At 35.1% G+C, this 27,125-nt stretch overlaps 2 protein-coding genes across 8 annotated transcripts in view; both read right to left on the reverse strand.

Annotated features, from left to right (window-relative positions):
• Positions 1 to 11,249, reverse strand: part of LOC142983450 (aminopeptidase N-like) — a 40,053-nt gene extending 28,804 nt beyond the window's left edge. Inside the window, exon 1 of one of the 2 annotated variants that reach the window (XM_076130326.1) lies at positions 11,122 to 11,249. The gene's annotated coding sequence lies outside the window, so the exon portion shown is untranslated. Of the gene's footprint in view, positions 1 to 11,027 lie in introns of both variants that reach the window. The other variant, XM_076130327.1, reaches the window with a different exon arrangement.
• A 5,093-nt stretch (positions 11,250 to 16,342) lies between these two features.
• LOC142983455 (uncharacterized) overlaps positions 16,343 to 27,125 on the reverse strand; it is a 36,051-nt gene continuing 25,268 nt past the window's right edge. For 3 of the 6 annotated variants that reach the window (XM_076130338.1, XM_076130339.1, XM_076130336.1), the window contains 9 exons: positions 26,609 to 26,665; positions 25,894 to 26,187; positions 25,043 to 25,339; positions 23,960 to 24,031; positions 22,243 to 22,459; positions 21,722 to 21,844; positions 20,626 to 20,811; positions 19,776 to 20,023; positions 16,343 to 19,310 (listed from right to left, as the gene is read on the reverse strand). In XM_076130338.1, the coding sequence (XP_075986453.1) occupies positions 19,134 to 19,310; positions 19,776 to 20,023; positions 20,626 to 20,811; positions 21,722 to 21,844; positions 22,243 to 22,459; positions 23,960 to 24,031; positions 25,043 to 25,339; positions 25,894 to 26,187; positions 26,609 to 26,659 (1,665 nt within the window). In that variant the 5' untranslated portion in view covers positions 26,660 to 26,665 and the 3' untranslated portion in view covers positions 16,343 to 19,133. The remainder of the gene's footprint in view (positions 19,311 to 19,775; positions 20,024 to 20,625; positions 20,812 to 21,721; positions 21,845 to 22,242; positions 22,460 to 23,959; positions 24,032 to 25,042; positions 25,340 to 25,893; positions 26,188 to 26,608; positions 26,666 to 27,125) is intronic. The other 3 variants (XM_076130340.1, XM_076130342.1, XM_076130337.1) reach the window with 3 other exon arrangements.

Genomic DNA, 27,125 nt, shown 5'->3' on the forward strand with positions numbered 1-27,125 from the left:
GTAAGGCAGTCTATATACGAGCATTGTGTATAAATAGGAACAATTTCAGAGATAACAGTTATGTAGGAATGAAGCAGGTATGAAGAAAATCCTACCAAATTTAATCGTAATCGGTTCAGGAGAATTTTATAGGTAGTTGAAGACCCAGAATAACACAAAGGGTACTTTTTATCCCGGAGTTCCCGAAGGATTAGGATTTACACGGGAAGGGTTTCCATGCGAATGATGTCGCGGGCGGCCTCTAGTGAAACATACTTTCTTCGTAATTCAATACTATAGATGCAGCAAAACTACTGTTTTACTGGGATAGATAACCTGCCCAAAGTTTGAAATAAAGATAAACAGCCATTATACATGACGTAATAAAACATGACTCCTACAATAAGCTCATCTCGTGCCATTGAACTTAGATTCACAAACGAATACATTTGCATAGATATGTGATTATAATTAACATAATTATCATCATCTATACTAATATCGCAGGTAAATATTCGTTTGTTTTGTGGAGACCTTAATAACTACAGAATTAAGAGGCTTTATAAGAATTCCACTTCAATATACCCTAGAAAAGTTTTGAGTAGAAGATTTGTCGAGTCGTGGTTAAAATAGAACGTGAGCTGATCAAGAATCTAACTAAGATGACAAGTTCACCATACTATGACACATCTTCTTCTTCTTATCGTATGGTTAGTGGTCAACCTAGTGTCAAAGTTGTTCAAGCCGCCCGAAAGGCCTTTAACATGGCTTAACGACTGTTATCTTAGTAGACAACAACCGGGACCGACTTTTTACGTGCCCTCCGAAGCACGGAGACGCCCAGCTCAAATACCACTTTAAGGTCACCCATCTATAGAATGACCGCGCCAACGGTTGCTTCACCCACAGATCGTTGTCAGACCGGTGAGCGCAACTGGCTATGGGCGCCTCCATGCACTCTGACACTGCCAGATGGTAATTATTGCTGCAATGGATATGTCCAGCATAAAACTTAAATAAGTGTATTAGAATATAATTTTATCCGCCTAAGTTGAATTCGAAACGAATGCATTGCGATAGAAATGCGTTCTTCCACGCTTTGTCGCCATGGTGAAAAACAGTTCCAAGTTCCAAAGAGATTATGCGATCACTAAGGTATTGTCTGGAGAAACTACTCACACAGATAGCCCAAATATTATCTAGAAAACGTTGGATATTGGCATGATCCATGATAAGGTTCATGACCACAAAACCAAGTGGCTGTATTGTCGCAGCCAGTAGACAGATGTGATCGTAATCTTCAATTGTAAGAGACCAAGGAAGGAAAAGAAAAGGTTGCTTGCGTCACCTATCAGCCGGAAAAAGTAACTAAAATTATGAAATAGAAACACTGTTGATTTCCTTAATAACTTTCCTATATTTTTTCTATTAAATAGGTATATCTGACCTTTGTAACTAACTATAGACACCTGACTTTGAACACTTTAACCGATTCATTGCCACCTTCATTTTCGTGAACAATTCAGCCAGGCCCCATTCATTGGTCGGTGGCTCACCATTTGAGCCATCGGCCTCCCTGAAGGATGACTCAACTGATGAGTCATTGGCTCCTTGTAATGATTTAATGCTTTTCGCCATCATTCGAGCCAGTCTGACAACCAGAAACGTGTTACTGTGTTCTCCTATTCGAATTTGTGGATAATAAAAGTTAATATGGCGTTTTAAGGTAGTATTTGTTGGTTTTAATGAAATATTGCAGAGGTAGTAAACATTTTAGTAGTATTCAATCATTATTTATTATTGTAATATTATTTGTAGATAATCAGGACTACGACGATTTTACTGAATGTAGCCAGGCAATGTTTACTGATTTCCATGATCAACAAATTGAAGATAAAGAAAATCAAGGTTTTCCAAGCTGTAGTCAATCGATTTTACAAAAAAGTGTACAAGATGTTTTGCGGCAGTTATACAAAAGGTTTATGACACCTGACTAATAAAAATATTCTCTAAATTGAAGGGCCAGGTCTGATATTCACGGAAATGTTTAATGAGATCTGAAAAATGGTAGTTTAAGTGTTTTTTTTTTTTAATATCCGTTTTTATACAATTTTGGTTTGACTCACCAATTGAGCCATCGGCCTTCCTAAAGGTTTTTTAATGACTCAACTGTTGAGTCATTGGCCATGAATCGGTTAAACTATGATCTCAACAACTAAGTATTTGTTAAGAAAAAACTGTTTGTACAGATTGAAATCTTACGACAAACTTATGACTAATAAGATCGGTCGTTTTAAGGGCTTGTTTAGGACATAGCTGTATTAATTACTGATTCTATAGTCTGAATAGGTAGTGTATGCGGTCAGCTGATTGCAAAGTCTCGGGTTCCGGCCCAACTAAAAAATTTGGGGTTTATTAGACATGTGGATTATTGTGATATTCCCGAGTTTGACTCCCATGTGAAACATGTTTATGTTTGTGATTTATACAGAGCTCTGGGTCAGTCATTCGTAGTGCTAGTCCGAGATATTTAGTTGTACTTTTGTTTACTTTTAAATAAGTATGGGATAACTTATCAAGTAAAATACTGACAGAATCTTTTATATATTTGCTAACTATTTATCTATTAGATTGGTTATCCGACTGTTATCTATAAGTCGTATAACTATTGCAATTCTTAAAAGTTGGTGTTGCCAAATTAAAAATAGTCTTTGATCGATACCAACAAACACACAAACACACTATTCTCGTTTAATAATTTATTGCTTATAGTTCTGAGAAGATTTTAATGAAATACCCATAAAATACATATATCTAGGTTAAATCGATGATTTGTAGTAATCTAGATCAAAAATCATCTTGAAATCGATTCTTGTAAAATTACTTTCACCTAACACAATAAGGTTGCAATTTATTTTATTTATTTTAAGAAGGCTTACAGACTAATAAAAGATTGGTCACAAATATGTATAATTAAGTTGAAATTAAAATTGAAAATGTTTGCTTGGATGTTTGTTACCACTTTTCGCATAAACTGAAGAATAGATATTGATGTATTTTTGCACATTCATTAAGAATCTTAATTAGCACGTACCTAAGATTTTTTAAATTTTTAATTTTTTTTTAAATTGTAAATAGGTGTTTCCTTTTTTGTCATAGTCTTGGTATAATAGTAATTTGTATGATTTGAGATTAAATAAATACTTAATAGTTTGAAAAAAAATTAAATAACTTATACCAAAATTAAAATTAAACGAATATGAAAATACAGAAATCTGTGCAATTAACAGCATATTTTCTCACTCAGGAATCGTATCCGGGACGTCACTGTGACTCGCAGCTAGCAATGTAATTACTTATAATCCAGTACACTTTTCAACACTTAACTAAATGGAGTGTTTCCGACAGTTATCTACTTTCGATTTACTTTCTATGGATTACTTTACTATTTAGATATAAGGAGCGAAAGCACTTTATATATCACCAAAGTAAATATTATTTTTATCTGTATATAAGGACGATAATTTGGAGATCATAAACTTAAGAAAAGTCTTACTAATATTATGGTGGGAATGGATTGATGTTTGCTCCTCCTATGCAAACATTACCGAATTAATTTTGTCAAAATTTGGCACTCCGATAGTTTATTTATTTATATTTACCTACTTATAACCTGAATAATCACTCATAATATAATAATACTTCTTTCGAGAAATCTTGTCACGGAACGAAATCGCTGACAGTTGCGTTGCTAGTATTATTTCATAAAATTATGTATCCAATGGGTAAGGTACATGTTTGTCACTTTCAAAAACCATACGCAAACGCTTCGAGTAGTTTTTAAGATAGACATATTCGACGGACAACTTAGTTTTAAAGTATGTAGCAATGTCTTATTAATTTCAAAGTAATATCTTGCTCTTCAAATCCCACGGGACGAATGCTCTAGCACAGGATACATAACATCTCCCAAACTATTTATTAATTTAGCTCTCCCATAGCCACCGATAGTTGCACACACATAAAACAATTTGTGTGCGATGTATCGGGTAATATCGACGCCGGACGCGCGCTTCCGACGCGAGTGACGACGGGTGAAATATGTGCACGACGCGGATGGACGGAGGTCGGAACGTGTCGGGCAACCTCGGGGGCACTCGGAAATATGAGAAAGATCTAATTATTTTTTACTTACAAAATATTATGCTGGTGACATCATTATATATACTTACATATATCAGCTTAGCCTTTCTTCCAAGCTATTTTGGAGACGGCTACCAGTCTCACCGGATGCAGCCGAATACCCAGTTACCTGAGATATAACACGATACCCTTCGGCAAGACTAGTTGTCAGACTTTCAAGCTTCAAAATATAAATACAAAATATTATGGTGGTGACAAATAAATCGAAATCTTTAAGTCCCATTTTTACACTTAGGTCGCGGCAAAATACACTGAATAAGGTACAGAGTTTGTAAGTGCGGTCTAAACATTATATCAATAAATACACTAAATTTATTGAAAAATTAAAAGAATATTCTACCTGGGTACCTGTATGGAGAATTTTCGAACATATGTAAATAAATATCAATAACAAATAAGTATCATTAGACAACTCACACACGTTTCTTTGATTCCGAACTAACTCTATAATATGGTTCACTGTGAACAAATGCCTATAGTTTATTTAATTACTCAAAGTTTATTGACATTTCAATAAAACTTTTGCCGCCATCACTAAAATCCAAATCACACAAAGGCCTAACGCGGCATAATAATTAGATTTATACAGATAATAGCCGTGGATAAACGACAATACCAATCTGAGTATAATGCACGAGTAGTATCGCGGAACTAATGCCATGATTTTAGTTTAATAACAGTTATATAACTCTATTTAAATTAAAATAACTTATATTGGTGATAGCCGAGTGTTATATGTTGGTACCTCACACGCAAGTGGATGCAGGTTCGAACCCAAGGCACACCAAAAAACTTTTTGAAGTTATGTGCGTATAATGTGTATTAGAAATAATTATCACTTGATCCAACGGTGAAAGAAAACATCGTGATGCAACTTTGCATGCCTGAGAGACCTTTAGTTCTTAAAAGTATGCGAAGTCCCCAACCCGCACTTGGCCAGCGTGGTAGACTCAAGGCCTTACTCTTCCCTCATTACTGGAGGAGACCCTTGCCGTGACCGGCGGTCTTGTATGACAAGATGTATGGATGTGCATGAAGTAAACGTTTTTGAGAATCGTACCAAGAGGCATTCTTTACTCTATGCCTACCTACCTCTATAGGAGAAATGCGTGATTTCATGTACATTTTAGTATAACATTTCTATTTTTAGACGTAGAAATAGCAGTTATAACTGAAAGAATAATTTGAATAATAATGAATTAACGGTCTATGTAACGGATTGAAACATTAGTTGCGCATCTAACGTGTTATTTAGGCAGTCATTTGTTTTATTTCTGTACCAGGGTTTTTTCAATTTCTTCTCTCTCTGTCCCACTGTTGGGCAAAAGTCTAATTCAGGATTACAGAAGGATTGAGAAGCCTTGATTCCGCCACGCTGACCAAGTGTGGATAGGAGACCAATAATGTTAACTTACTACTTTACTTATCGACTTGAAGAAAAAAATGGAACCAGCTGAAGCCGTTGCCGGTGGTCAAAAGTGGTAGAATTTCTAATTAATAATAGCCAAATCGGTACGACAAAAATGTCTAGCTAAACATGCACATAGTTGCTACATCCTTCTACTAACAAACAAACAAAACTACAATTTATATGATTCACTTTACATTCCCATACATATACTATTATTTGATTACGCTCTTTTGAAAAAAATATGAGTAAGGCAACGTGTATAGCTAGCAGCTTAAATATTTAGATAATCCAAAAATAATGAATCTCTATGTAATATTGGTATTTTTTTTCTGTAGGGTAAGGTTCTCCTCCCGAATAAGGAAGAGGTTAGGCCTTGAGTGCATCACGCTGACCAAGTGTCGGTTGGGGACTTTGCTTGCAGCCAAGAATCTTCGCCATTAATCATCAGAAAGTTTTATTCATAAATTACTCATTTCAAAGAAATAAATATGCAGGTATTATGCACCTCTTTTCCTTCCCGGTAAAGCAGTCGTTTATTTTATAACATTAATTTTTCGTAAACCGTTGCGTGCACTTTAGAATGGGCCCCCTGCGTGAGAACATGAATTTGGAAAATACTAAACGTAAAAAAATGTACAGACACGAACAAAACGGGAGATTTTAAGTATTTTTATTTATGGAGGCTTATAAAATAAAATTATGATCCTCTCGAAGTTATAAGATGACAATTAAAATATTTTGATTAATTGATAAATAAATAAGGAATAAATAAGGCCTATAATGGTCGGACGTCATCCTGAAATGTGTAGAAAGGCAATGTTTGAGACTGCTATGTTGTGTTTCACAATTTGATATTGTTAACACATGGACGTAACTGTACCACAAACAAAATGTTCTTCAAAAATCAAATCCCGAGTCCGGTTTTTAAATTATCCGTTTGCAATCGATTCTGTATGACCATTTTTACACTGATAGCCAATTGCACTCAGTGCACATGCCAGAGGTAAGCAACCTTTTCCTTCATCATCACCTCCGTTTGGAGATTAATACATTCAGATCAACAGATATAATGATTTTGTGTTACGATACTAAATATAAGTACCTACTAATCAAAAGAAAACTCGTAATCCGATTTTTTTTTAGAATTTTACTTACACAAAATAATAAAACGGAAACATTGCCCGGAAACATAATATTTTTTATTCAGAACATTATTTTTACATACTCAAGAAAAAATGTCTAACTACGGTTCATGAGATATAACTGTTACTGTAAAAGCCCGAACGGTGGTAAATCCTAAGATTTTCCGGTATAACCTAAGATTTACCAACTGGCAATGGTAAAAGTCCGAATAATTATTTTATTTCGAACTTTTACCTATATTCACTTGATGATATCGAGATGTCGCCGGAGCCCCGCTTCGCGGGGCTCCTCCTTCTGGGTGGTTAAAAAAAAATAACCACGAAGGCTAAGGTGGGAGCTTCGCTTCGCTCGCTCCCACCTTAGCCTTCTAACCTAACCTACCCATGTCGCTATGCCCAAAACTCCTTCTTTATAACAATGTCACAGTATATAATTACACCGTGAAATAGTTAAAAACATAATTATGAAGGAGGATTTTTTTATACATCGTAACATAGTTTTTAAACTCTGGCTTGTTCGGACTTTTACCATTGAGAGTTGGTAAATCTTAGGTTTTACCGGAAAATCTTAGGATTTACCACAGTTCGGGCTTTTACAGTAACATAACCACTGACACTGCACGGGCAGCGAAGTCTTAATATCTTAGTCCCATTTTTACCCCTTCAGTACGTAACCCTAAAAACAGGCACAAATAACTTTAACACTAAGTAAGTTCAGACTCACAAAAGCAAGATACAACTAGTAGCAGTACATAGCAGATGTAAGCAGTGTTATTAGATCACAGCGATGTGCTAATCTTTATGTAATCGGTTAGCGCTCTCGTTACATGGGCAACTGTTAGTGTTAGGTCATGTTTGAAGCCTCGGGCTATTGGTGAAATGTATTTACAGTTGCGAGGTAAAATAACTTGCTTACTATAACTTTAGTTAAACGAAATTCTGTGATTTTTGGACTTTTTCCCGTCTAAACTGTTTGACTGCTTCCGTGGCGCAGTGGTTAAGGTCGCCATGCCGTTACCGTCGGGAGTTCAAGTGTTCGATTCTCACAATTTATTTATGAGATCCACAAATAACTAGTTGTTTTGGGTCTACTTTGTGTCCGTTGTAAATATTTATGTTTGTAAGTCCCCGCATTCGCAACAAAAGAACTTTCTTAGTTGGCTTCGCTAAAAGTGTGTTTCGTAGTTTTGAAGATAAATAAAATAGATTAAGCAATCTCTGAGAGTCCATGTATAAAAGGTACGTAATTATAACATCTGGTTATTGGCAGCAGATATTTTCTGTTACTCGTAGATATAGATTTATAAAGCCGATATAATATCAACGCAGTTTACAATCTTTAAGATGCGGTCATTGTTACATACGTCTTCATCAAAGTTTTTCAAATACTTCGAAACTAACCGAAATTAGACAAGTTCATTTGTACTCGGCTGACCTTAGATAAATTTATAAATAAACTAATTAATAATTAAAACAAATAAAAAAATACTATTATTTAGGCGCCATTTTTTCAACCAAATGTCAATGTTGAGGTTATCGACCATAGATAAAAAAGTGCGATATTTTTACTACTGTCACTATGTTACCTACCTAATACCTACGTTTTTTTATAAGAATGTGAGAGAAATAAATAATATTAGCGTGACTATCAAAATCATATTATTAAACTGTAATTTCTGAGTACTTTTAACTGAAGTTAGGGCAAAGGTGTACGAAATATAGCGTCCGTATTGTTAGTCCTTGGCGAGTCTATTGCCATATACCGGGTACATCACAAACCCAGCAAAAACCTGCTTATTGAGAACATTCAAACCAACCTACATCACAAACCCAGGGCAACTACTTATTGAGAACATTTTAATAAAAAAATCGCAATGAGAAAATCGGACACAAATGAACTGAAGAATTACCAACAATACTACCTAGTCCGGAGTCGAACCTGAGACTCCGTGAGCAGCATCAGTTCCTCAGTCCACAGAGGCAGTTATATAATTGTTATTTTTTTCTGCTTTAGTTAGTATAAAAATGTTTATTTTTTATAGAAAACGGACCGCTAATAAAATATTTTTCTTATATAAGTAGGTATTTACAACCAAAAGCGATTGCTAGTCAATGCTATGAAATGTAATTTAAATAACCATCGTCTTATTTAATACTAGCTGACCCGTGCGGCTCCGCTCGCGTGAATTTCGTACTGTTGCTTATTCGTTTGAGCACGCGAATTGCGAAGCACTCGATACACCTACACATAAAAATGTTACCAACTCTTTTGTCATCTAATGGTTATTTACGAAAGGGACCCGAAAGGCACACAATGTGACACAGGCTCAGGCAGGCCTGATTTCCTGTGGTTACCTTCTTTTCCGCTCTCGTCTGTATCCGTAGCAATTTACAGTGTAAAATATAATACCTTATAATAGACTGACCATTGCTTACCCGTCTGGATTCAGAATATTATTATAGGTCCTATCTGCGCCGGAGCTCTTCAGACGCGTGATAATGTATACTTGCGATGATACGTCCGAAACCGCGTAACCCGTAATTATTTTTTATACTTATATCATCCGTTGTTTATTTTTTAAAACTTACCACATAGTCTGTTTCATAGCTATCCAATTTATTTCCTTAATGCAACCAATTCATTTGGTTATTAAATATTATATCATGTGATTATGTGATTCGAACAACAACGCCATCTGTCAGTTGCGGCGAACAACGACAACAAACGAAATTACTCGGTTTGCCATCTAGGATATCCCGATCGCACCGGACCCACGTAAACCAACATTTTTGTGTAATATATATATCATACAACATTTATGTTTAAAAATCTTATAAATGTATAGCATGTTTCAAAGGTATTTTTTTACAATAAAGCCATCAAAATAAATTAATTAGAAAAAACATGCTTTGTTGCGGTTTATAACGCTATCTATTGGTTGGTGGGAACAACAGGTATCGATACGGCAGGCGCCGCGTTAACTATGCGCGAATGTTGTGAAATGGATTGTAACGCCATCTATGGTCTCTATAGGGAAACGCAGGTTCAAACGATTTCTACGTATTTTTTTCAATTTCCTAAAAATCTTTGAAATTTTATGCTATAAAAAGTATCCTAGAAATTGCTCCACTACTTATTCTATGCATATACCAAATTTCAGTGCATTCTATCCGGTAGTTCTTACGTGATAGCGACACATACAGACGGAGGACAGACAGACAGACAGACAGACAGACAGACAGACAGAAAAGAAAATTATAAATTGCAGATTCGGTATCAGTATCCGTTACTAAACATCCCCCATTGGTTTTTTTTTAAATATATTCAATGTACAGAATTGACCTCTCTACAGATTTATTATAAGTATAGATAATATTGCAATATAATAACCGAAACAAAATAAATATCCATGAATGTGTAACATTTTAATAAACTAACGTTATCGGCATAACGACGTGTTTTTCAAAATATAATCATTACTTTTTCAGAGGTTACTTTATATTGCGTAATTTTAATACTTAATTGACTGTCATAAGTGTTGGTATCTACCTACTTGATCTATACGAATAAGTATTTTTATTCTTATTTTAATGTATCTATGTACTTACCTATCTATTTCAAACTAAAAGTTATGTTTGGAGACGACTGCACAGATGTTTAATAGTCACAAACAATTATTCTAGACAAAAAAAAACAATTGACATACTTACTAAAATTATTGATATTATGATAGGAATTATTAGGTAGTTAATATTATGATATTGAATCATCACAAAAATTATAAGCATGTTTCATAAAGTTTAATTAGCTCAAAACATAGAGGCAATTAAAATTTATTACAAATACTAGAATAACAAAATTCTTACGGATGTGTAATAAAAATAATTATAATCTGATTATGAATGAAAATAAACCTAGGTGTATTATTTTTTTCATATAATTACAAGGCAGTAGATACGACACGAAAATAAATGGTAATAACTTTGCACTTTTAACTTTCTATTGGTACATTTTTATACATATAAGGTAAAGTTAAAGACTTATAAAAGCTTTAATTAATTACCTAATTAAGTACCGATATCTTTGATTTACGGCATCTCAATAGTTATTGTTTTAGAACTATTGAACTTTCAAATATCAGCGTCTAATTTTATTTTCTATTTTGCATTATCAATATAAAATCATCACATCCTTCGCCCAAATAACTGACATTGACTAGCAATAAGAATTACAACACAACAACCATCAACAAACAAAAATCTATAAAAAAAAACAAACAAAAAAAACTCACCTGTCAAATACAAAAAAAAAGAACAACAGAATATAATTTTTTAAATATCGTTCGCAAACGTACACATAAAGTAGGCAAAGACAACAATACTCACTGTGTATCGTCCCGCAGTCGAACTGCGACTGGCCAGTCCCACAACCCACAGTGGGGATATTATTAAAACTGTTTTATATCATACGACACGACTACGTAACGGTGAGCGGTGAAAAGTTTGGCTTTGGTAGCGATTGATAAAAATAACTGGTTAGTGTGAAAGTTAATAAGTACCTAAGTAAATAAGTAGCAATGTAGAAAATATTGGGAAATATGAAGACAGGTTCAATGATCTATGCAGGCATATGTTGTTGGCTAAAATTGTTCATTTCAGTGAATTTTTCAATCTCACTTTTTATGCAAAGGTAGTAAAATAAATGTTTCAGTCATGAAACAACCTAATAGGACTAATGGGTCTATCCCATTGCTACAAAACTGAGAGTTCTTACATTGAAAACGAAGTTTTTGAAAAGAATCTGAGGAAAAACTATTAAAATGTTAAAGTAATTCCTTCAACTAACGACGAAATACACCTATTATCTTTAATTTAGATGACGCGACAACCCGTAACTTGTATTATATGTACCTGACTGTTAGCATTTATAATTACTATTCACAACTAGTAAATAAATATTGAAAGCATAAAGTCGTATTGTATAAACGCGCGCAAGTTTCACTGACGTATTTGCTAGTTGAGTACGGTTGTCGGTCAACAGCGAAGTGTCAACCGTATACTAACTAGTAACTAAAGTGTTACGAGGTGCTCACGTCATAATAACTAGCGTGGTGTTATCTAGCCTTTGATGCTTTAAATTTTAGTTATCTGTGACTCTCTAACTCCCAGTTTCCGAGGTACATAAAGCGGTAGTTTATCTATTCAATAACGTTTAAACTCATATTATATGAAAAAACTGTCTCAGAAACCGAATATTAGTTACCCCCGGCTTCTGACGTACTTTTAGCGGTAGTTTATCTATTTAGTAGCGTTTAAACTCATTAAAAAAAATAATTTGAGTAGATAAACTATCGCGAAATGTGTCTCAGAAACCGGGGGTTAGTCAGCTTAAATAATTAAGTGTCAGTTAACCTACCTATTAAATAAAGTGCCAGTATGAAAATAGCTGTCAAAATTTAATTTCACATGATATTGCTATCAAATGGACATGTATAGTGGTAAAACTGGGATTGTATTCTGTATTGATTTCGTAAAATAAATATTTACTCTCCATTAGTAGCTCGCTGCTTCAGTTAATCAATTGTGATTGCTAGAATTATAAAATACACGCACTTGTTTTCGGCACTTTCTGTTTAATTCTTTATAGCAACTGTTTCCACGCATTCACACGCAAGTGGAAATGGTTCTTAATCGAAGCACTGATGCTCTCAGCTCTAACGGTAAAGGAAAACATCGTACGGAAACCCTGCATGCCTGAAAGTTCCTAAAGGAATGCAAAGTCTAACCTACAGTGGTTTCTTAACGAGAGTGGTGCACTAGAAATCTTTAACATGGTCCATAAAACTCGCGCATTTCGGGACAAAACCTGCACCAACCGTGGGATAATAATGAGTTATGAAGAATGGGTTTCTCCGAACAAAAAATGTCTCGAGTTATCACTAAAATTGTACCGTACATGCCCGATGACCCTACGAACTATTATATCATCAAATTATGTCATTATCATTTGGGAACGTATCCGGAACACAACCGGCTAATCGTGACCGATAATATTTGAGTCATGCCCACACACATTCATGATGTCACTTAGCCGAATAAGCTTTTGACGGTTTTAAACCGAAATATGAGATTGCAACAGGATATAGGCCTAAGATGTATGTATGTGAATGAGGCAAGAGAAGTTTGTAAGCATCGTACCAAGTGACGTGTTTTGGTCTCTGCCTAAAAGAAGGCGTGATATTATTTATATCTACAAAGATTTTGTATGAAGGCATGCTCTCCTTTGTTGTTATTTAAATAAACATATGCCTAAATAAACAGGAAAATTATAATACCCGCTTCTTGGGGTATCCCTGGATTATGACTGGATTGAAAAGCAACGATTCATCGGAAAACAAACGCGTGGTATATCGGAAAAGTGAATGACTGTAACTTCGGCAAATACATTATACACGGTAAATACTTAGGTACCTGCTTAATAAAAAGCTGTTGTTTTAATGACCTGCAAAAACCATTAAAACGCCACTATTTAAACTCATAAACCAATAAGTAAATAGAAACTTTATGTGCTAATGTTTATTGTAACAACGGAAGATGTGGAAATTAGTTGGTAGTAAGTATCTATCAAACACGCGAATATGAATGATTGGTAATTCTTCAAGTAGGGTTGGTAACCGACTACATAGAGTATACTGTTTTACCAGTCGTATGCCATTCTCGGTTATACATTCTATCGCATTAATGGTCTCAAAGACCAAAAACATTGGACCCAGATAACTGTAGAAAACAAAAGAGGTGAATTTAAGCCCACTGTAGTAGTTGCGTTCTCACGTTAACTACTCTAGTTAAGTAAGATAATTTAACTACGCCAACTCATGGTAGAGCTACTGATCTAGACACGCTACAGCATATGTCAATCCAAGTTCACGAAAAGGTAGGCCGGATGCAGTCTACCCACCACAAAATTATCACATTTAAAAAACACATTACAAAAATCTATGCGTGTATCAACAGTAATCTATTTATCTCTACAAGACTGCCATACAAATAATCAACAAAACCTTCATTTAGATTCTATAAAGTAAAATATAGATAATAACATTATGACGATTTATTTTGTCTACTTGAGTTTCAGAGGTGAAAGAAATAAAGTAGGTTTTAAAGAAAGAAACAAGAATGGTTGTCTGATAGGTTCTTTACTGTTCGATTCCTACAAGGAATAATAATAAGATATTTGTGGGATTTAAAAGATAATTCTAGTAGCAGTGATAGAATAGGGGTCTAATTAACTGTAATATTTTTTTTAATAGTTATGTTTAAGTAAATTATGCCCGAAGATTTGTTCAATGTATAAAAAATAAAACTATCCAAACGATTTCAATGATTTATTAACAAAAATCGCAATCTTTATCATTATTATTTATAATTCGTTCTAGAACTAAACTAACTTAATTACGCTATAATTAATTAATGCGTTGGGTTTCAAACATACACAGATGAAATAATTTAATTAATTAAAATGAAGAAAATACTGACACATGATCGAATTTATGATCGTTAAAAATACCTCATGATTATTAGTTCGTAAAGTTACCGCCAAAACGAACAAAAGTTTGAGTTTCAAATTAAAAAATCTAGAGGAAAGTACATATACAAACTTAGGCAAGATAATATTTACATTTATCAAGTTACCTTTTTATTCTGAAAAATATTTTGAAGAATATTTCTGAAGCGCGCCCGGATTCGATTCCCAGGTTGGACAGTGATGTTGTTCTGTTTTTAATTAATATTTGATTATTCTCACAAGTAGTCAGGAAGTTGGTAACGTGCCCAGTAGGTACATGGCAATAGAATCGCCTACTTTTACACGGAACTAACAGTGTTAATGCGAAACGAGTGTATACTATACTTCTGCCTACATCTTCGGGTATAAAAGGCATAATATTATAAATGTATATGTTTTAAAGACTGGAAAACCTGTCGCAAAGCAAGTAATTATTTCATAAAACTTTATATTTCGCTTTATCTACAAACCATTAATATTAAAACCATTAGCGTTACTCAAAAACAGTTTTGAAATTGACAACACTAACTATCATCTTGCAAAATCTTCTTAGCCTTGACCTACTGTAATTTGACCAAATATGTATTTAATAGTTTCTCAAAATTTAACCAATTTCGGTTTGAAACTCAACGCATAAGGCGAGCCAGTTTTAATACTAAACACCGACTAATACTATTAAATACTTGAAAAAAATATTGAAGCCCAGTCTCACCACTTATGAGTATCTATTACATAGATTATTACAGAAGATTACTGAGATGAAATTCTGTCATTTTTTCTAACTCTTGAAAGTCTGACAACCAGTCTTACCGAAGGGTATCGTGTTATATCCCAGGTAACTGACTTGTGGAGATCAGATAGGCAGTCGCTCCATGTAAAATACTAGTATTCAGCTGCATCCGGTGAGACTGGAAGCCGACTCCAATATTGTTTGGAAGAAAGGCTAGGCTGTGTACTTCTAGCTTTTTTATAAGCTTTGAGACTGGGCGTTAGAATGAAATTTAGTTAGATCACAAGTTCCCAAATCTTTTTTGGACCAAGGAACAAAAATTACAAACCTTTACGTAATATTTTTTCTATCCATAATTTATCTTTTAACAAGCTATAGTCCTCCACGAAAATATCCAGTGCCTTTTAGGGGGATGTACCACCCCTGTTGGAAACCTGTGTTAAATTATTTTTGTACAAATCTAGCTCTTTCTTTTTCCATTAATTGGTTAAAGGTCGAATATCTAAACATTTATATGAATCAAGCTCCCAAAAATACTCTATATTTACAGCTATATCTCACAACTACTTACTATTTACATGGTCACCCATCTATGTAACGGCCGCGCCAAAATCTGTTTTACCGACCGGTGGGCGCAAATTACACAACTAAATTCTCCATAGTATTAAATCTGGCTCCCATTTAAAAATATACTATATAATAATTACAAGGTATTATTTTGCTATAAAAATATAATAATATCGAATTTAAAAACACTTATTATTTATTATTTAACATTAAAATGCACATTCACCCTTGTTTTATGAATCTATTTTGTTTTAATGTGTGATACGTAACTTTAAGACTTGATTTAGTTCATACTTGAAACTCCGAAATATACTTTTATTAAATAATTTTTACTATTACCTTTTAAAAAAATATGAAAGAAATTAACCAACTTGAAAATTTTTAACATTGTTTCGCTTCCATGTCTTTTCCTCGATATAATAAATCGAAAATAGTTTTGCAAAATTATTAGTCCAAGTCTAACTTTTACAGAACAAAAATGTTTTTTTTAATCAAACACAATATAAATGCATGGTATTAATATGTAGCAGAATACATAAATGTATTTTTTGGCATTATATCGGTGGTTCTCTACTGTCACAGGAAAGTGATCTTTTGGGATAAGGTTTAAAGATTTTTAAAGATCAGACGCTACATTGTAACTTGTAACCCGTTTTCTTACGTGAGCGACGGTAAAAAACATATTAACATAAAACAGGAACACATTTGTTAGTAAATGTTATACAATTAAATAAAAACTCTTATAATATTGATTGTAGTTTATTAAAAATGCACATTATAATGCTTTAGGGAACGTTCGTTCTCTTTGGGCTTAATCAAATGAAGATAAAATCGGTGAAAACTTATGCGTTTCGATACTTATTCATAGAAATGATGTATTGGGGAGCGGACATTTTGTGAAACATATCTTCTTTAAGAAAGAGTATAAAAACGTACTTTTTCTGAAATAAAATTTTATGTGTATTTTATAACAGTATTTATTTTCATTTTAGATTATTATTGTACTAGAAACTTTTGCATTATGGATGAAAAATCTTTTTCAATGTACAGTTACAGTCAGCAAGGAAAGTCATTTATGAAATATAAATTTTGTTAATTTTCTACACGGTAGACTTTTCTTCCTAACATGTTGTACTATTATTTACATACACCACTTACGGCACTCAGAAACTGCGATTAAATGTAAGTAACACCATAAACTCGGTCTCAACAATATGACTGAATGAGTGCTCCTTAAACTTAAGTGACATTTCTGACCCCCGGTTTCTGAGGTACATTTAGCGGCAGTTTATCCATTCAATAGCGTTTAAACTCATATGAAGACAGTTTGAATAGATAAACTACCGCTAAATGTGCCTCAGAAACCGGGCATATTTGTAGCATGTTAAGATAGATATAAAGTTACTTAAATCTATATTTTTTTTAATGTCCAGTCCCCAATAAATCAAGTTAAAGTCAATAGATAAAAAATATTAAAATCATTTCGTTTTAAAACCGTTTACATAATATCATTATGTACAAAACATTTTGTTTCATATATTTTGTCTTTTACATACTAAAGGCTCATATTACTACACTATATTACATTAGAATCGCAAAGTGTGTTTTTAAACAGAAAATACATACAAAAAATATGATTGACGAAAAAAAAATACTCACTTAAATTTATCGGCTCCCAAAAAGTTGCCAGCGAAAAAAAACACATTCAAATACGGCTGTGATAATGTTGCCAATACAAAAAAACAAATTGCAAACCTCCTTTTTTGAAGCAGGTTAAAAATAACATAATAATTTTTCTAACATGATACATTTAATTAGATTTGCTATACACTATAAAAACACACTTCGCTGATAGAAAATCTCTTGAATAATATCGGAATCTACCGATCTCATCGACCCTTATTTCCCAAACATATAGATTATTGGCCAAAATTATTTACAGATAATACCAAGCCTATGTGTATCCTGCGGCAAAACGTCAAGCAATTCATGGTAAAATGTAAGATACAGTTAAATTTCGCACAATACTAAATAGTACGACCAAAGGTCTTCTCCATCCCTCGTGGGGAAGAGACCCTTGGCCACCAGAGAGACATAAATGTATAAAGGTGGGTTTTTAAAGCCATGTATACTATTAACAAACATACAAACGAAGAATAAATATAGACAAACCTTCCGGGTCTGGTCTCAAATTTTTTGGTTGCGACAAAGAATCGAACCCTTTATGGGTTCAAGGCTTACACTATCTACTTACATTTACTTCGAGCACAGTTTCTTGAGATGATTTTTTTTGTGTTTGTATGTTCGTCCCTAGATTACATAAAACATGACTTGACCGATTTGGATACGATTTCTAAAACAGGTGCTTTTCGCTGACGGAATGGCGGATTTAAGGTATAATATTAATAATTTTGGCCAATAATAATCTATAACGTGTGGGATCAAGACATTTCTAATACTTTAAAGACTTGCCAAGTCTCGCACTAACCGGTGATAAATTCAGTGTTATAAACACATTTTATTTATTATTGTGTTACAAGAATTTAATACATTTACAATTTATTACTAGAATAACATGATTGCACTAACACTCTCTGGGAAACGAACCTAGAACCATGTGATCGTATTAATTCTATATGGTTAATAAACAATTTTGATTTTGTATTACAATATAATATTAATTACAATTTTTTGCCTGATCTGGAAATTAAACAAAGGTCATTTTGGATAAACAAACTGATTAGACTAAGAAAGAATTTGTTGTACCGTAAATACAAACAACGGACACAAAGTACCAACCCGAATCTAAACAACTATTAATTTGTAAATCACACTAGTATTTTTTCCATGTGGGTATCGAATTCACGACCTCCGCATGCAGTAGTACCATATACCCTAGTGACCATCTTTCTACCACTACACAACAAAGGTCTAAAAAAAACTATCTTCATAATGCATTATTTTACTAATTCTTGTAACACAATTTCTACATAATATTCGATTTAAACCTATTGGACTTACACACCTCATAAAATACATTTGTACGTCCAACACACTATCCCAATAACAACTATGTTATTTATATACTAGCCTTGGACTTTATTCACGATGTGGTACTTATTAAGTCCAATTGAGGGACTTAAGATGCTATAGGCAGTTTATTTCGACCAATTTTGGGACTTGACTGCTACTTTATTTATGTCGAATTGTTTTTTTAATCCTTTTAGTATGACTAACATGAAAATACGACGTCAATTAAACTTAGATCTGAAAAGTAATTAGTTTAATTTAATTTGTTGAGTACATGCAGTAAAACTACTTAACACTTTTTAAGTTTCTCAGGTCTTAGAAAATCCAAGTGGGACCTAAATTTTCCACACTTGGACTTAAAAGGCTCTTAATTGGACATAACTCCACAAAGCGCAATGAATTGCCATAATCTGGCCTCTATTTACTACGCATAGCTTGAAAATCCCTCAATTGGACTAAACAGCACATCGTTTTAAAGTCCATATGCGGTACTAATATGTACTAAAGTTACATAACAACACACCGCTTGTTGTCGGGCAGGTCCCGGGCGGGCGCGGGGGGGAGCGGCACGGCCACGGGCGCGTCGGGCGCGGGGAGGGGGGTGGCCTTCAGCGTCTCGGGGTCGAAGCTCTCCGCGGCTACTACTGGCGCTGTGAGCGGCAGGTCGGTGTTGATGCCTACGATCTGTGGACGAGGAAAAATGTTGTTAATTACTATGTAATATATGTACGTTTTATGAAAATTTTTCATTTCATAATGTAGGCTATGGATTTATCAATGTGTAGATTTGTTAGAACAGTAGAAGTTAATCTTTATGATCGTAAGAAAACGTCGACTGAATAGTATATGATCAGTGGTCAGGTAGTTCAAAGCATTCAAATTTTATATAGATTTACCGATTGTTGTTGGGGTAGAGAGTGAGTATTGCGAAGCAATTATACATTTAACTGTTACCATTAAGTAGTCAGCTGTCCACAAAATATTTACGCTATATCGTCATTTATACCAGTCCTCAACTATACATAAACTTTCGTTTTATTCAATTTTTATTGTTGAAAACTGCTTAAAGCATGTAGTTTTGATATTAAACGCTCACAATTTTAAACATATTGATAGACTTTGTACATATTATAATGAACATATTAGTACCTCCGCGTTCCTCCTATGCGCAGACGGCAGGCTGACGCTGGCGGCGCTGGCCACCCTCCTGAAAGGCTCGGCGAGACGCTCCAGCACTCTCAGACGCTTGCTCCCACCGGCTACTGGAACTGCTCCCGTGGTGAGCGGCTCAGGGTGCGCCTCGGTGGCCAGCTCGATGCTGTCGTCGTGTTCCGGCTTGCGTTTACGACCGACCACTGTGCCCGTGGGACGACTGTTCTCGGCTATGGGGGTTGATGCTGCAAGAGAACAACAAATTATGTTGACGTTAACTTTGTCTGAAAACATACCTTAAGGACAGAAAGGTAGAAAAGGAAAAATACAGATATCTTCAAATGTCAAATGTACCAAACACCAAGAAAGGTTCTAACCCAAAAATAACACAATTATGTACAATATTTAAACACCTTTTTTTAAACTGACTTAATCATTAAAATTCCACATTCCCGTTAAGATGTTTGGTACTCGGTTACGCTAAAATTACTGGTCAGGTTTGGTGTGAGAGAGAGATGAAAAACACCCACGTTTCACCATTAACTATTTTAATCCCTGTAGGAAGCGAGTCTATTGTCATTCATGTTAAATGCTCACACTTATGATTGTCAATGATACAGAAAGTGAATTTACCGACAGTTCGAAAGGTAGGGCCAATGAAAAGAACTGGCAAGAAACTCCTAACTACTCTTTTTAATGTCCAAATAGTTTCAACAATATTTGTGTTAGGTATAAATCATTATTGATGAAAGATTCTGCTAATAACACTACAAAAATTGAAGATTATTCACTGTTAGGCGGCACGAGGTTCAAGGGTTCAGCTAGTTAAATATAGCTTGAAACTCACCACTAGTATTAACGGAGGTGGTGCTCCTATTTACGACGTGTCTCAGCGTGATCTCCTTGAGCGGCTTGTAGGACGAGCGGCCGCGGATGCTGCGCAGACCGCGCAGGTACGAGCTGTCGTCCAAGGCTGGCTCTTCCATTATTGAAGATGATTCTGTGATGTCCATCTCCATTGTTGTGTTGTTGCCTGGAGGAAAAGAAAACTTTACTTTAATCTAAGTTTAACGTAAGTGTAGAATATTTTGGTTTAACATTAGTAAGTTACATACTAATGTTAAACCAAAACATCCTAAGGGTGAGTATAGACTACAACATTTTTTGGAGCATTTCTGTGTAATGTAACGTTCTTACGAATGATACAATACAGGCAAAAGCTCAGTTTCCAAAGCATTTCCATGTAATGTAACGTTCCTGCGAATGCTCGGCGTTGTGTTGCGGACCGCGTGCGTCTTTCGTCCCTCTCCCTCCGCGTCACCCCGCAACCGCGCATCGCCCGCACTCGTGGCTCGACGAAATGTTACACCAATACGCTCGACGAAATGTTACACCAATATGCTCGTTGGTTTGTAACAAGAGGCCTGCGTGCTCGACGTTTAGTTCGTAAGAGGATGATACACTAGAACATATCATAGAGCGGCTCGTTGTTCTGTTACAAGTAAATGTTGTAGTCTATACTCACCTTAATGGTACGGTCTACACTGAAAAATAGGTCTCTCACAACTCAGTATTGATTTACATAGTAGCAAAGGTGTCAATTGTAATAAAGTACTAATTTTTTTAGGCGATTAACAAGCTGGCTCTCGTTGGGGACGTAGCCCTAGTACACATTGCATAACTAACAGCTATTTCAACAATTATTGAAGCGATGCAGTATGCAAGTACGTTAATCATAGTCTTAGTTGTAAAGGTGTGGAACACGACCCATGCAAGCGACTTGTACTTCACCAATATTCATGCACCTCACAAAGACCTGGCCTTGTTAAAAACTTCAACAATATGGCATTAAGTCCGCCTTTATACAGAGTTGTATATTAAGTTTAAATAAATAAATATGCTCTCTGGGGTATGTATAGTAATATTGTGTCAAGTGTATTTACCAGTGTAATTGGCGACTAGCGAGGTGTTGGTCTGGTCGGCCAGGCGCATGCTGCGGCGGTAGGGCGACACCTTGACGCGCGACTTGGAGAAGTTCGTGTCCGTCTTGCGCTGCGGCTCCGAACCTGCAACACGACACATTGGTAACTATCGGTGAAAGTAACCTATAAAATAGCTAATACTGTCCCACTGCAGGGCAAGGGTCAACTCCCTAACGATATACCATATACAAAGGCATTATTAATTTTCAGTACAATTGTCAAAATGAAACCATACGTTTTGGAAATCAGAGACCAAATCATACTCTAGTTTTTACTAAATGGGACATTGCGAACATATTACGTAACAACAAATAATAAATGTATCTTGTGGTTATTTTATCCATCAAAATCAAGTGTTATCTATAGGCACAGTGGTAAAGATCTCAAAAATCTACAGTCGACCTCAAAATAAATCAATTTTACTCAAAAGAAAAACGTAACATTACTCTTCAATAGTAATTTCTCTACAATGAAACACTCACCATCATTAGGTTCAACTTCAACCACATCCATATCCTTCTCCTCCTGACTCTTACTTTCTTCTTTATCTCCCACCACATCTTTACTCTCTTCTCCCTCCTTCTTGCTCTCCTTCTTCTCTGTCACCTTATCAGCCGGCTTGGGTGAGTCAGCTGATCGCAACTTCCTGTCAGTCGGTGGCGCGTCGTCTTTCAGTTTTAGTACTTTTGAGTCTTTTGGCTGGAATTATTAAAGAGCGGTGTTTTTAGATTAAAATAAGTTAATTTAACCCATTAATGTCTCACTGCTGGGCTAAGGTCTCCTCCCGTAATGAGGGAGGTGTTAGACTATGAGTCCACCGCTCTGGTGAAGTGCGGTAGTGGTGAAAAAAGGTAGATATTAAAGTTTCAAATTGGGCGGCTAGTATCTGCTTGGGATTATGGGTAGTGCCGAAATGTCAAGAAATGCTTCAAATAATTAAATTTAATAGTTAAGAGTTCATAAAATACGTTCATTTAGCGGTTGCGCCGATCTCCTTAGTAAATGCTATTCTTTCTATTTCATTGTCATTACTTAAACTTACTTGGGAATCGAACCCTGAATATTCCATTTAATTACTATTTAATATAAAATTTAACAGTATGTTGAATCAGTTACACATGTGTAAAATAAAGTATTTGGGTCAGTATTGTTAGCATATCAAACAAAGTGTGCATTTAATGTTGTGTAAAGGCACAGCGCACAGTGACAAGATTAACATTTACTTTTACATGTAAATTTTCTTGTGTCTCGAGGACTTTTACATACATACAAACCAAAGACACAAAGTACAAACAGACCCGAAATGATACGTGTGGGAATCAAACCCACGAACTCCCGACGCAATGGTAGCGGCGCGGCGTGGCGACCTAAACCGCAGTGTCACGAAGGCAGTCGAAAGTCTTTTATAAAGTCAACTCCCGCAAAATATTTTTTTACGGACTTTTACAAACATACAAACAATGCACCGGAAGAAAGTACAAACAAACCCGGTTAATCCGGGTCTAGCTGTTATTTGTAGATAGCAAAAGTTATATTATTGTTTTGTGTGGGAATAGAATTCCCGACGTCCTTACGCAATGGTAGTAGCGTGGCGAAAACCTTTAACTACTGTGCCCGTAAACTATTCACTGTTGTATTTCAACATGCACGTGCCTTTACACAGTACATTGTGTGCAAGTGTTAGTTATATAAATAAAAGCATGCAAATCTGATAAGGTGTTAATTAAGACTCCATTGTGTGTCATTTTACTTTTAATAGTGTTATGTTACTTGCATATATTTGGGTTGTATAGTTTTAATGAATGAAGTGTATTTTCTGTAAATGATAGTAAGTGTTATGAACTAAATTTTTTGAATATTTTTCGTGCGTTTGTGGACCTAATCGTGGCAAGTGTCGATTTTTGTATAATATATGTATATAAAAATCCATTTTTCTAGTGACACGGGCGTGGGTGCACTGGTGCACGTATACGCTCAAATATTACCGCGCGCGTACGCTTGGGTAACTGATATTTTATAGATAAACCTGAAATGACTATTAAATTGTGTCATTTTTAGAAACAAAACATTTTTTTTAAGTTGTATTGTTGTGTTGTTGTATAAAAAACGAATAACTGACATCGTCTTACTTATAAGGGATATAATATACACGGTAAATAATCTTATGTATAATAGTGCATGTATTGTGTTACGACTTACATCGTCAGCGCCGGCGTCGGGCTGCTTGTCGGAGGCGGGGCGCGGGGTCTCGGGCGTGCGCGCGGCCTTCACCTGCGCCCACACCACGTTAGTACTTAGTACTTACACACGGTACACCGGGACACACTCACATCTCATACCAAAACGTGCCAAAAATCTTACAAAGACGACTTCCCTTAGAAAATTAGGATAACAAGAGATACTGCTTTTGTTTAGCGAATGATTTTTAGATTAAAGTCACGCTTGGGGTAGGTTACACTTGCCGTGGTCGTGCGACGGAAAAGTCGGCCATTTAAGTCAAAATGCGTGTTCATGTTAATTCCCGTATTGTATTATACAATATTAGTTCATTTCAAATTTCAATTATGTTTCATTGGCACTAATTTGATATAGATGTGATTGTTTTTAGTGATTATTATTAATTTGATGATTCTTACAAATCATGAATACTTCTGATATGCTTATGCTTTAGCTTGTTTATGTTACATTAAATCAGTTTTGACGCGTAAATGTATCCATGTGTTGCAAGAACTTTATAACGGTGGAAATACTTAATAAATATTTCTGGTGCAAAGAACAAAATACGAAAAGTTTTTCTCTATGAAGGATTGGTAAGTTAAAATATTTCCACCGAAGACTTTATTGTTTTACTTTTGCTAATACTGGTTGAGCTATCAGAGTAAAAGAATAAAAGAAAAATAATTAATTATTATCAAATATAGTATCAGCAATAGCAAAACACATTATTGTTAACGACATATAATAACATGAAAATGATAAAATCGACTAAATAGTTTAGCAAAACTCCCTTCACGAAAATTCCTTTCAATTACAACCTTTATGACCGGCAATGAACATGCATTCAGTCAAAAGTGAAACTTACTAATCGACTAAAAATCACAATCGGCTTAGTAGATTATATAAAACCGACACCGATCACAAACTCAAACACCACAACCTTTTTAAACTCAAAAAACACTAGATAAAAAACTGACTAAAACCGGGATCCATTAGTCGATTTTTTTTAAAAACAAATCGATATAATCAAGCAGGTATTAAACTACAGGTACCGAGTGAAGGTACCTGAGATCGCCGAGTAAAACTTCGGCTCGGCACGTTTTCGGGTGTCGGCGGTTCAAAACACTCCACATCTGATGTATCATCGTACGTCAGTTCCGGGAACAGCTCGTCATGCTCGGGGTCGTCGATGACGAGCATGGGGTCATCCTCCTCCGAGTCCGCACTCACCGTTCCATTGAGTACGTCATCAGTGCCGTTCCCGAGTGTGACGTCGGATACGCCGTTGTGTACACGATCGCGGCCGTTCTGTTTCTGTTTGGATGGTTCTGGCTTTTTCGCTTCGGGTTTCTCTTTTTCTGACTGGAAATTGTTAATTTTATTTAATGAATGTTAGTTTGAAATCAACAACTTAGCAGCATCATGAGTGTTAACAAGATTTTAATGAAAGCATAGGGCTCAATAGAACTTTAGCCTACTAATCATGCTTAAAAGCAAAGACTTTTAGACGTATTAATTTTCGGTCGGCATATGTTTGGAATATATTTCTATTTACATTATTACGACGTATTTTTACCTATAAATAAATCTAAAGCCTGTTTTTTTCTTGGTACCCGGGCCAAATATGGCAAGCTGACAAATAATATCACATACCATCATTCCAAACCTCATGCATGCATCTAAACGACACAAGGCCACTAGTAGGGCGCTGAAAGGGTCGACAGATACGCCGTTAAAAATGCGACACAAGCGACAAAGTATGGACGACATCTCGTGTTTAGAATAATGGTATGTGGTCATATTTGACCCAGGTACCTTAATTAATGGCAGAATAAGATTCAGCTCATGCAACTGTACAGCTCAAATTAACGCGATACACGTAAAATATTTAACCAGCAGGTTTTAATAAAACTCACCTTTGCACTCTTATCTTCTTTGCTAGTCTCTTCTTTACTACTCTTCTCCGGCTGTGGTTCAGCTTTCTCACTCTTTTTCTCAGCCTGTTCTTTTTTATCAGACTTTTTATCTGAACTCTTCTCTGCTTTTTCTTGCTTTTCTGGCTTTTCCGGCTTCTCTGGTTTGTCTTGTTTCTCTGTGGCCTTTTCTGCTGGTTTCTCTGTTACTTTCTCCTTCTCTGCGGCCTGTTTTTCTTTTTCGGCATTCGCGGCCATTTTCTTTTTCATTTCTTTTACTGGACTGTTTGTGTTTCTCTGTAAGAATAATAAATTTATGGTGAATTATTGTAGTAATCCTACATTTTGTGGCGGATAAAAATATTTATTTTGGAAGGAAGATTGATCTTTAAAATACTTTGGTATATGAGAACCAACTTTTGACAAATTAGGTAGAGTGGGAGGGACCTTGATACACCTAGAATTCCCCCTCCTTAGTTCTGCTAGTACATACATTACACAATTAGTAAGTTCAGCTGCAGCAGCTGCCAGCGATGCAGGATATAATAAGTAAATGATTATGGAATCAATATAAGTTTAGTGCGTCGACCCATAATCTATGATCATCAAAATAACCATTAAAAGACCTAATCTTCACTTATTAAAATCATTGACTTTCAACCCACACACATGAACCGGATATTGGTCAATAATCTAAATAATCAATATAAAGCCTTACTTTATCCTTATCCTCGGTTACCGCTGATTTACGCGACACCTTCTGACTCATTGTTACCTGCAAACAAATCAAAAATAACTTTAGGAACAAAATCATTTACTGATACTCAAAAAACTTTTTTACATTTTTTTTTTAATGTCTGCGTCATCCCAGTACGGGACAAGGGTATCTTCCCATGTCCGTCATTCTTCTCGAATTTTTGCCATCATATTTATTAACGGGAGAAAACACCCTCGAAACCTTTTTATAGATAACGGTTGTAGTAGGTACTTATTGTATTATGATGAAACAAGGCGAAAGTAAAAGTAAATAGCGTGACAAAATCTGTCTGAAATTTTACTGACATTTCAGAAGGTGTGAAAAGTAGGTACAATAGCATGCGTTTGACCAGTTTCTTAAGGCCGTGGTTAAACTAGATGTTAAAGTACTTAAATTGAAATTTAAAAACTAAGATAACACGTTTGAATTTTGAATCTTTGTTTGAACAAGATTTTTTTTACATTGGGGTGTCCTGTTT

Source organism: Anticarsia gemmatalis, chromosome 24, assembly GCF_050436995.1.
Source record: "Anticarsia gemmatalis isolate Benzon Research Colony breed Stoneville strain chromosome 24, ilAntGemm2 primary, whole genome shotgun sequence".
Classification (NCBI taxonomy): domain Eukaryota; kingdom Metazoa; phylum Arthropoda; class Insecta; order Lepidoptera; family Erebidae; genus Anticarsia; species Anticarsia gemmatalis.